The sequence below is a fragment of the Fulmarus glacialis genome, unplaced genomic scaffold (assembly GCF_000690835.1).
Source record: "Fulmarus glacialis isolate BGI_N327 unplaced genomic scaffold, ASM69083v1 scaffold40375, whole genome shotgun sequence".
Lineage (NCBI taxonomy): Eukaryota > Metazoa > Chordata > Aves > Procellariiformes > Procellariidae > Fulmarus > Fulmarus glacialis.
In genome coordinates, this window is record NW_009213074.1 from 11,238 (window position 1) to 22,723 (window position 11,486).

The 11,486-nt window shown below is 37.6% G+C and overlaps 1 protein-coding gene across 1 annotated transcript in view; it reads left to right on the plus strand.

Annotated features, from left to right (window-relative positions):
* The window catches only part of LOC104077016 (mucin-5AC-like), a gene marked incomplete at both ends in the record, with an annotated part of 21,535 nt that extends 10,463 nt beyond the window's left edge, over positions 1 to 11,072 (plus strand). Inside the window, 15 exons of the mRNA XM_009578075.1 lie at positions 774 to 900; positions 1,459 to 1,714; positions 2,327 to 2,376; positions 2,943 to 3,043; positions 3,172 to 3,323; positions 3,866 to 4,004; positions 4,106 to 4,219; positions 4,541 to 4,720; positions 5,224 to 5,463; positions 6,036 to 6,192; positions 6,798 to 6,926; positions 7,267 to 7,408; positions 8,697 to 8,740; positions 8,840 to 9,046; positions 10,332 to 11,072. Of these exons, the coding sequence (XP_009576370.1) occupies positions 774 to 900; positions 1,459 to 1,714; positions 2,327 to 2,376; positions 2,943 to 3,043; positions 3,172 to 3,323; positions 3,866 to 4,004; positions 4,106 to 4,219; positions 4,541 to 4,720; positions 5,224 to 5,463; positions 6,036 to 6,192; positions 6,798 to 6,926; positions 7,267 to 7,408; positions 8,697 to 8,740; positions 8,840 to 9,046; positions 10,332 to 11,072 (2,779 nt within the window). The remainder of the gene's footprint in view (positions 1 to 773; positions 901 to 1,458; positions 1,715 to 2,326; positions 2,377 to 2,942; positions 3,044 to 3,171; positions 3,324 to 3,865; positions 4,005 to 4,105; positions 4,220 to 4,540; positions 4,721 to 5,223; positions 5,464 to 6,035; positions 6,193 to 6,797; positions 6,927 to 7,266; positions 7,409 to 8,696; positions 8,741 to 8,839; positions 9,047 to 10,331) is intronic.
* Positions 11,073 to 11,486: the final 414 nt, after the last annotated feature.

An 11,486-nucleotide genomic window follows, 5' to 3' on the forward strand; every position in this document is an offset into this window, starting at 1 on the left:
TAAATGCCTAAGCTAGGATCTTGGACTCCCTGGACTCCTTATCAGGTCAAAGGACAAAAGCCATCCCTCCTGAGATATAAGGAAAGCTTTAGTCAGAATCTTAACTAGCACTTTGCTTAGTTGCTCTGAACTGTTCTCAGAAGGCTTTTGCATATGTCCAAGGACAAGGCAAGAAATGTGTGTAAGAAGCAGCAAAGAGATTTAGATAAGATGTGAACAAAAATGTTGCAGGAATTCAAGGTGATGAAGCTCTGGAACAGACTGCCTGGGGACTTTACAAAATCTCCCTGATATTGGAAATCTGTAAGATTCTGTTCAACAAACATCTTCTGGAATGATAACATTATAGTGACCTTGCCCTTCATAGCAATGACTTCTTGTTTTCTTCGTTCCTCTGATGCAGAGAGCCCAAGCTCCTAAGCCTAAGCCCTAGAAGTTGGGTGGCATCAAATACCCTCTACTTGTTCCAAGTACATATGGCACAGTGGCTACGAACTGGAAGTAGCTGGGAAACCTACCAACACCTGAAAAAGTAAAAAAAGAACAAGAAAAAAAAGTATAAAATTGTGGACCTCTAATTACTCTCTCTCCTTGCAAAGAATCTTTTTTGAAAGTGCTCAATGAAATCTTCAAATGAAAAACAGGCATATGTTTACTTATGCACATGGATTACACTCACTTTTAGTTCTAACAAACATGACCCTCTAAAAAGTACAGGGCACCATGGTTTTGACATGACAATCTGATGATCATATGTCATCCTCTGTCCCTAGAACTGCATGTTTGACACGTGTAACTGTGAGAAGAGTGAGGACTGCATGTGTGCTGCCCTTTCCAGCTATGTCAGAGCCTGTGCCGCTAAAGGAGTTCTCCTCACTGGATGGAGGAGCAAAGCCTGCAGTAAGTTCTACGTCCCTTTGCCTCTTGAAAAGGATCATCCAGAAGGCCCCACACAGCAGCTCTCAGGGATTCCCACAGTAAATTGTGTTAAGTTGTGTTTTAAGTATAGCATGGACTTCCAAGAATTTGAGGAGGAAGGGAATACCACAAAAGACAAGCAGTAAGCGGGGAGAAATATAAAAATGAGGCTTTGTTAGATTACTTGCTCAGAACCAGCAGAAGCAACATGGACCCAATACCTTTGCAACAGGAATAAAATAAGTAGGGAGTTTCTCAATTTACTTTGACAAAAAGTATAAAAATAGCAATGAAGAAAAAACACACTATGCATTAATATAATTGAACTTTTTTCTTTTTTTATCCTGGACAAAACATTTGTATTCGTGACACATTTATAGGGGGAAATTCTGCTCTAGCAGTATACTGTCAAGGATATCAGTAAAGCACATGTATATACATTGCCATGTTTATCATATATACTTTACCTCAGATACTGCATTTATACCTACATTGATTCTTAAATGAACTACAAATGTAACTCACCTTTTTACTCTCAAGAAAAATACACCACCTCGTGTCCGAAATCTCTGAAGTACACTTACGATGTCAATTCCTGTCAATCCACTTGCCGGTCTCTGAGTGAGCCTGATGTCACATGCAGCATCAAGTTTGTCCCAGTTGATGGCTGCACCTGCGTAAACGGAACCTACATGGATGAAAGTGGCAAATGTGTGCCTGCTTCTAGCTGTCCTTGTTACTACAAAGGAATGACTCTGTCTTCTGGAGAAGTTGTTCATGACAACGGCGTTGTCTGGTAAGAGATTTATAAACAAAGGAATGAGGCTAGACATAGGCAATCATGAAACCATATATACATTAGGCAATCTACTCAAATCAAATACATTTCTCTCCCTAATAATTTCAATGCCAAAAACCACAGATCCTTAAAAATTGTTAGGGCTATTCATGTCTGGAAGATTGTACTTAGACTACTACAGGAATTCAAACCATACTGTGGTGGGCTAGCCTTGGCTAACAGCCAAACTCCCACCCAGTCACTCACTCAGTTGCTCCCCACCACACATACTTTTCTTACCCATGACTGTGAAAGACTTGTTCCATGGTGAAAGATGCTTGATAATCCCGTTACAGATTATTCTCATTACTAATGGAATCTGAACTATTCTGAAGGACAGTTTTTAACCAGGCAAATGGACAGAGCAAATCTGTCTTTATATAGAATATACTTGTATTTTGGTCTGCTCTAATATGAAATATTTTTGAATAGTACAAACCATTCTGATAAAGGACACATTTTCTCTGTTTTATCACACAGTAATTTTTCATCATTTCAAATTCATTAGGAAACAAGCTGAAACTTAGCAAGGAAAAGCAAAAACATATCCATTCTCTTTTTTTTTTATAGCACCTGCACCTATGGAAAGCTGAGCTGCATTGGAGAGAAACCTGAAACAGGTAACATATCACTTTCCATCTCCACCCTTTTCAGTTCTCTCTTTTGTCATATTGATGCAAATTGTACAAGTCTGAAATCAAACAAGAAAATCAACTGATGACTTCCGTAATGTAGAGGATATTCCCAAAATATAAAGCGATACCGCCTTGCCTTTCAGACGGCTGAAACAAGTGATAACTCCCTGGGTTGCCCAGGGGAAAAGCATACTTGATTACCTCACTGAACATGAGGAGAAAACTATCCACACCTTAAATAAAATAAAAGTACTAAAAGCCTAAAAAAATACAATCTTTGTTTTCTTGGGGTTTTTTTTGCTGAAAGGAAGTGTTTCACAAAGCTAACTAAACATGAATTTCTATGAGTAGTCCAAGCATAAGCACAAAAAACAGATGAGCATGACTTCAAAACAATATTCAGTTTCTCTTTCTGGTCAAATACATTATACTAAGGTATACGTATCTCACATAGGAGTCTTTTTAAATTTTTTTTCTTCAGTTTGCATTAAGGAAACACAAAGATATAAATACATGGTTGATAGATTTCTCATGGCTTTTCTCTCTTTCAGTCTGCGTACCTCCCATGGTCTATATTGACTGTGGCAATGCCACTGCAGATGTGGTAGGAGCAGGATGCCAGAAGAGCTGTCAGACTCTAGATATGGAATGTGTAAGTATAGACTCTTTATATCCAGTTGAAAGCATATGAAACTAGATCTCTTTTACAGTTACCAGCTGCAGCTGGACTCTTCCATCAGGGAAATGTTTCAAGTCATGTTTTCTATATGGTCCTTACAGTACAGAACCCACTGTGTCTCTGGCTGTGTATGCCCTCATAACCAAGTGTTAGATGGCAAAGGTGGCTGTATAGCTCCAGAAGACTGTCCATGTGTTCACAATGGGAATTTCTACAGTCCAGGAGAATCAATCAGAGTTGGCTGTAACAACTGGTAAGAGCATATTGAAAAGTATTATTTTCAAGCACCTGAAAGGGAATAGTTTAAGCTCTAGGTGAATTACAGCATTTCATTCTAGCAGTATCAAGATTTATATCAGGGAATCCTGCATAAGATGACACACTTGGTATCTAAAAAGCAAGCTCTGTTTTTTACAATGGCACACAGCACAGAAATTGCAAGTGGTCAGAAGAACAATATAGTTTGGATGTTGTCATATTCATTCGAGTCAAGAAAGCTTTTTTCCTTGCAGGCAATCCCTACCTTTCAGTACATCCAACAAGATTTGGAAATGTGAAAGATTTAAAGTATTTTCTAACCCAAATTATTCATGACATCATGAAGTAACACAGTCTTTGGGTAAATCCCGAAGACTCTTGAGCTATGCTGCATTTCTGAGAATAAGCAAACCTTATTTTTTCATTATAGGCTTAACACATTTTAAAATCAAATTGATGTACATGCAGGAGTGCACATATAGCTATATCGTGTGTATGTCTGGTTTTTACATTTGGAGTGCTTTTCATCTTATGCAGCACATGTAGAAACAGAAAATGGCACTGCTCCGAGGAACCTTGCCTGGAAACCTGTTCTGTTTATGGAGATGGGCATTACACCACCTTTGATGGCAAACGCTTTGATTTTGAAGGAGACTGTGAATATGTTCTGGTCCAGGTAACACAGTCCTTCCCAGATTTTTGCACTATCGAAGTACCTTGCATTTTACATATGACCATGTAGCATAGTTAACACTGAATATCATTCCCCTGTTTCAGAACTACTGTGGTCAACAAGGTATGAATCAGGGAACCTTCAGAGTCATCACTGAGAACATTCCATGTGGCACTACAGGAACCACCTGCTCTAAGTCTATTAAAGTTTTCCTGGAGGTAAGTATTTTCTTTAATAAGTTGTACTGCAGGCCTAATGTGCCAGAAGGGCTGTCCCAGATAGACTGCGTCGTAGAAGTGTCCTCCGAGACAGTGAAAATGTTACTACACTTGTTTGCTCATTGCCAACGATCCTGCTGTCTGCTAGAGAAAGCAAAGGAGGGAATTCTAAAGAGAAATTGCTTAACATGAGGTTGTTGAATAGAATCATTTGATGATAATAGAGTTATTATTTCAATAACAGTTACTGGCAACATATAAAACTGTACCCAATAGGTGACTTTTTTAATTGGCCCCTAACTTTTTCTTTTCCTGTCCTAGAACTATGAGCTGGTACTCAGTGATGGACACTCTGATGTCATTCAGAGGACACCTGGAGGAAAAATGCCATTCCAAATCCGTTCCATGGGCATCTACCTGGTAGTTGACACTACTGTTGGCCTGATACTCATGTGGGACAAGAAAACCAGTATATTCATCAAACTCAGTCCCAGCTTTCAGGTACATTTTAAAATCCAAAATCTAGATAAAATGATTTCTGAAACATATTCATGTTATCTCTCAAAGAAAAAATGGAAATTTAGGCTGTAACCAGAAGACTGAAAGAGCAGCGATTGCATATTATTATCCTTGTAGTGTTGACTTAGATTGTGTACTACACATTTTCCTTAAATTACGTTATTGAGCAACAGCATAACAGCAACTGCATCAGTAGCTTTCCTCATGAAAAGCCCTCACTGAAGAGGTATGTTCAGGATTAGACAAAACTAATTAGCTCAATACTAAGAACAAAAACCACGAGCCTACTCTGCTTCCTATCCTTAGCCTTCCTAACAATAAGTTAGAGACATCTCTTCATGAAAGTATTTTATGAAAATGTCCAAGACTGTTACTGAAGAGGCCCGGATAATCTTAAATAAGATTCCTCCTGAGGTCTGTTACTCACAGATACTCAGAAACTGTACCTTACTGATCTTTATCACTTTGTGTTTACCCCCATGTAGGGACATGTCTGTGGACTTTGCGGAAACTATGACGGCAATGGAAATAATGACTTCACTACTCGCAGTCAGTCCGTGGTAGGAAATGTGCTGGAGTTTGCCAATAGCTGGAAAGTGTCTTCTAGTTGCCCAAATGCCAATCGTACCAAGGATCCATGCACTGCAAACCCATACAGGAAAGCCTGGGCACAGAAGCAATGCAGCATCATTACCAGTGAAGTGTTTGCAAAGTGTCACTCCCAGGTATGACAAAAATTTCAGTCTTAAATTCTCTTGAGCCAGAGATTACATTAATTTTTATGTGGGATCGCTGAAAAATATACTAAAATACACTTTGTCATGCTTGACAAAGTGAAGTCAGACCAAGTTCCAGGGAGACTGCATAGAAAGTATTTTCGCTTTCATTTTCTCAGCTTGTGCCTTGAACTAGTACGCTAAAGAAACTGATAGTTGTTTTTTTTTAATAGAAGGGACAATCACAGATAAATCTCAGGATATGTTTATTTTCTAATGACATCATTTTCTACTAATATAAATACCAGCCATCTGATATATATGACTGTAGTAATGTAACTATTCTTTCTGCAAATGTACCTTCAACATCAAATAGTTTTTAGCATTACAACTTATTAGTAATAGCTTTATTCTACATATTCGTCTTGATTTTTCAAAGCACTCTCATGGTTTCTTCCTTTCTTATCTTTCTCACACATACAGAGGTGTCAGTTTCAGATATTTTATTCAGCTTTTTTAGGACAGTGAATGCCTTTTCAAAGAGGACAAGTGCATAAAAACTCAAATATTTTCTCCAACAGGTTGAACCAAATGAATATTATCAAGCATGCGTGGATGATGCTTGTGCTTGTGACACTGGAGGAGACTGTGAATGTTTCTGTACAGCAGTAGCCGCCTACGCTCAAGCGTGCAATGAGCTGGACATCTGCATTTCATGGAGAACCCCATCCATTTGTCGTGAGTCTCACCCTACTACTTTTTGAAGGGGTCCAGAGGGAAAGAAAACAGAGAAGAAAAAAAGAAAAACAAGTAGAACAAAGACAGAAAGAAGGATAAAATTGTATTTGTAAAAAGCACTGCTGTATTCCAAAACCAGCAAAAAAACCACAAAGCAAGTGTAAATCACTGGAAGCCAATCTATCTTCTTAAAATGAAACCATGGATAGTAACTTTACCAGTGGTGTTGTTTGTGTCTGATTTACTTGTTATTCATGACACACAACTGGTGAACTATAATATTATATTACACTCCCACCTGTCAGGCTCATCTGATTTACATCAGGCTCAATGTAAATAAACATTAGTGCATACTAGCTAAAATCAGTGATTCAATTAATTGATTTTTCATGCTTAATGTGTAACTCTGTCCTATGCTCTATAACTTTATTGGTGTCAAAAGGTGGTAGAAGTAGGTATCAATTGTATTAAATTAGAAATAAGGCAATATACTGTTCACCACCTATGTGATTATGCTGATCATATGGGATTTTTACCCAGCAAAACTGAGAGACTGTAGAGCAAAAAGATCAAAGGTCTTTTTCTGTCATTTCTCCTTCCTCTAGCTCTGTTCTGTGACTACTACAATCCACAAGGGGAATGTGAGTGGCACTATAAGCCATGTGGAGCCCCTTGTATGAAGACCTGCAATAATCCAAGCGGGAACTGCCTTCATGAGTTGAGAGGTTTGGAAGGTAAACATAACTATGCATATCTCATTCTACTTATAAAAAGCTAAAAATGCAGTATGATTAACAAAAATTTTATTACTCAGTATATGACATGTTTATATTAGAAATTATAGGACGAGATTTTCTAATTGGTGTTTTACTCCCTAATGGATCATGAACTTGTTTGGAGTGAAGATGACAAAATGCTCCAAAGCTTAATGTGCAATCAAAGGAATAGCAATAACAGAATCTGAAATTTCACTTACCATATGGGATAATTTGGGGAAAGCAGATATAAGCAGAGTAGAGTTACTTCTACTTGTGAAAGGCCTAGTGTCAGCATAACTCTCATTTTTTACTGCAGGCTGCTACCCACACTGTCCAAGGAATGAACCCTATTTTGATGAAGAAACCATGACTTGTGTTTCTAGTTGTGGTTGTTATGAAAATGGAAAAAATTACAAACCAGGAATGCAGATGCCTTCAAAGCAGAATTGTCAATCATGGTAAGATTAGTAAAGATTTTTAAACGTTGAGTTTAAAGTTGTGGAACATAATTCATCATGCATTAAGTTTTTTGTTTGCCAACAGGAACTAGGCCAGTCATAGGCTGCTGAATAACGTCTAATTTTCTTCCGTTCCCAGGAACTTAAATGATGACATGGTGAAACATTTTACCATAGAGAGATTAATTTACTACTTATTGTGTATTCTTATTAAAGTACTTCTAAATTATTATTATTATCATCATTATTAAATTAAGTAAAAAAAAATTAAAATAATAGTTACGGCAATAGTCTGAGAATTTTTGTTAAGATATCCCTAAAATCATTATGTGAAATTACTTAGAAGTTAGCAGGCAACTAATCTTCATTGTTTTGAGCTTGTTTCTGTTATTGCACTGGTACATGCATATTTGCAACAGTCAGCAAGCATTCCCACACATTCTGTCAGTATTGATGACATGTTGGGAGAAGTGCTGCTAAGCCTTCTATCAAATAGCACAAAGTTAGCAGAACCAGTTGTGAAGCAGTTAACATCTGTCTTAAGATACATTTAAAGTAGCTACACTTGAATACTGTAAGCAGTGCAGCCAGAATGGCAAAGAACTTAGCACAAAGCCCACCGGAGCTAACCCAACTTTCAGGGCATGTTTTGCAGTTCATAGACAGCTTTGCCTGCATTATGTCATTAACAGCACTAAACCTAACCTGTTAAATACATATCTATATTTACTTAAGTTTATTCAGTGTACAGACGCTCTTAGTCACTGTCAATAAATATATCAAAATTCAGTTCTTAACAGATAATAGATAAATTCCCTTTAAAAATGGAATGCATTCTTGCATCTTTTGGAAGTCTGATGGAAATTCTCTGTGTAGACAACCTCAACATCCGTGTTACAGTGATCCTTTCTCAAATGGTACACTTACTGCACTTTCCCTTGCTTGCTGCATTTACTGCACTTTCCCCCCTTATCTCCCTATCAGGGAGATAAGAACGTTTCAAATCACCCCTCCCCACATCTTTGCCCAGCCTCCAAAAGCACTGATAAAGATACTGCATGTTTAGTATGCTGGCATAGAAGAGTTGCCTTTCTTGCCAGAAAACTGAGTGATCCTACCTAACTTGAATTTGTACAGCAGAACTGAATATCTAACTCAGAGAAGATAGGGTCTTTCTGCACTTAAACACACAATGAATAGCAAAGGATTGATAGAAATTTTGAAACAATGAAATGATGTCAGGAACCAGTATCTTCACATTCATCGTCTCCTTTTTTCTCTTTTCCAGTGAATGCACAAATCACGGCAAAAAGTGCAAATATGATGAAAATGGTATGTTGACAAAGTTGGGTTTGTCTGCATAGGGTCCATCTGAGGTACCCTGCTCTGTGTTTCAGATACCAAAGAATAATACTCTCTTTCGATTTACAGAATGTGTCTGCATTTATGAGGGACAGAAATACAACTATAAAGATGTGATCTACAATACTACAGATGGCACAGGAGGGTGTATTGTCGCAACCTGCGGTCCCAATGGAACACTTCACAGGTCTATCTATGAATGTCCAACCTCATCACCACCCACAACAGCAACAACATTTCACTTCAGCACTATGCCACCTGCCACTGCTTCCACAGGTACATCCTTTATAGCCCATAAGAGTGTATTCTGTTCATTAGTGAGAAAAATATAGCTACAAAACCATGCCCACACTCACAATATAAATGAATTAATACAACCTCAAAATAAATGACAGTAAGTCTCATTTGTTATTAGCATTTGGTTTCAGTCAGTATTTGGTAACCAAACTAATACAAGGAAATAAACATAGAAAATAAAACTACTTCTGAAACACCAAAATGGAAACCACTGCACACTGGTTTGGTACTATTATTTTGCTTATCTTCATAGTGAATACATAAAAAAACAGTACCAGATTTATTATCTGTAATTGTAACTACTTCTGTACCTGGAATAATCTTCACTGAATGAATAATTCATTATTTTTCCTATTAAATTACAGTATGATTACATTCTGTAAAATTCCTGGTAGGGTTCATGGTATTTATAATTACAGTACTAAGTGGATTGCTCAGATATTGACATTGAGATACTGAAATTTTCATTTCTAGAATTTCTGTTCAGCATTCTTCAGGTTGGTAACCTCTAATTACTATGGGCACATGTTGTTTAATAAAATAAGTATTCAGTATAAAATTTAGAACTACAAGTTTTGAAATCACAGAAACCATCAGCACTGCTGGAATTCATTAGCCATTTTCCAGCCATTTCACAATGAGAATTCACCTGCAAAAACTGCTCTCCAACCAATAAATGGTTTCTTAAGACCAGAGCTAAACTACAAAGTGTAGGGGTGCTAATAATGTTGCATTAGACATCTTTTACTTCAAATGGAAGAGCAAAGACAAAGCAGCATATTACATGAAGAGTCAACTCATTTGGAAGAAAAAAGTACCTATGAATCTTGATGCATAGACTAAATGTTATTATTTCCACTGGATTTGAATCTGGGCTTAGATATTCCAGAGAGACTAATAAGTATTGAAGCAAGATACAAACCAAGCAATTACATTGAATCAAACGTGAAAAAAGTGAGATTTTTTTTTTTCCCCAATGTGTATAAATTATGCCCGAGACTTATTTCAGCACTTTGTAAAAGATAATTGGCATTCTCTTGGGAAGTGACAGTTCCAGGCATGTCAGTACATTAAATTGGTGGGTGATGGATTTTCTGTTCTACTTCATATTAAATTATAAGTACACTAAACTGATGCACTATCGGCTCACAACGTAAGCAAATGACCTTAGGAAAATTTTCAGCGCATTTGATATAATAAAAAAGAGAATATCTACAGGAATTTATTCTAAGTTTCGTGGTCTCTTTTTTTTCCTCTTTCACAGTGTCACCAACTACATCAGTATGTGTTCACGAAGTCTGTGAGTGGTCAGAATGGTATGATGGGAGTCGGCAAACCCCTGGCTACAATGGTGGAGATTTTGAAACCTTTGATGATTTGAGAGCTAAAGGTTATGAAGTCTGTAAAGCTCCACGGGCTGTTCAATGCAGAGCAGAGAAATTCCCTAATATACCACTGAAAGACCTTGGCCAAAAAGTAGAATGCAGTACAACAGCTGGGCTTATATGTTACAACAAGGATCAAATTTCAACAATGTGCAACAATTACGAAATTAGAATCTTATGCTGTGTTTTTGTACCATGCTCTTCCACGACACATTTCAGCACGTCAACACCGATCACAACTGCAGCTAAGAGCACAGAAACTTCAACTGAAGAAACTGTATCGTTTTCAACCACTACAACATCACCAGTTACTACAACTTCTGAAAGTACAACATTGACACCTTCAGCTACTAAAGAAAAAACCACAAGCACAACCGAAATGACAAGACCTGTCACCACTTCTCCTTCAACAACTCCTCTTTGCATTAAAGAAGAATGTTACTGGTCAATCTGGTATGACGTCAGTTATCCAGGGTCTGGATACAATGATGGAGATTTTGATACAATTCAGAACATTGAAAAAAAGGGATACAAAGTCTGTGAAAACAGAAAGGCTGTTGAATGTAGAGCCGTCAGGTTCCCTAATACACCATATCCCCTCCTGGAGCAACACATAACATGTAATACAGAAGAAGGGTTGAAATGCTACAATAAAGACCAACTACCACCCATTTGCTATAACTATAAACTAAGATTTAAATGCTGTACAAATATAACATTACCATGCCAGCCAACTACAGCGCCACATTCAACTACACAAAAATCACAAACAGGCTCGATTTTTTCAACTACTCTAAGTAAATCATCCACAGAAGTATCGACAACACCACACTTACACACAAAACATAAGTCCACTACAGTATCAATGCCTCCACCAGAAACAGAAAAAATTCATACCGGAATTCCATCACAACCAACGACACATATCCAAAATAAAACAGAGATCACGACAGCCTCAAGTCCCGCCACGCCGACCCCTACGATATACCCCCACACCGTGACACTCACCACCACCCAGTCCACTACCGCCTGTG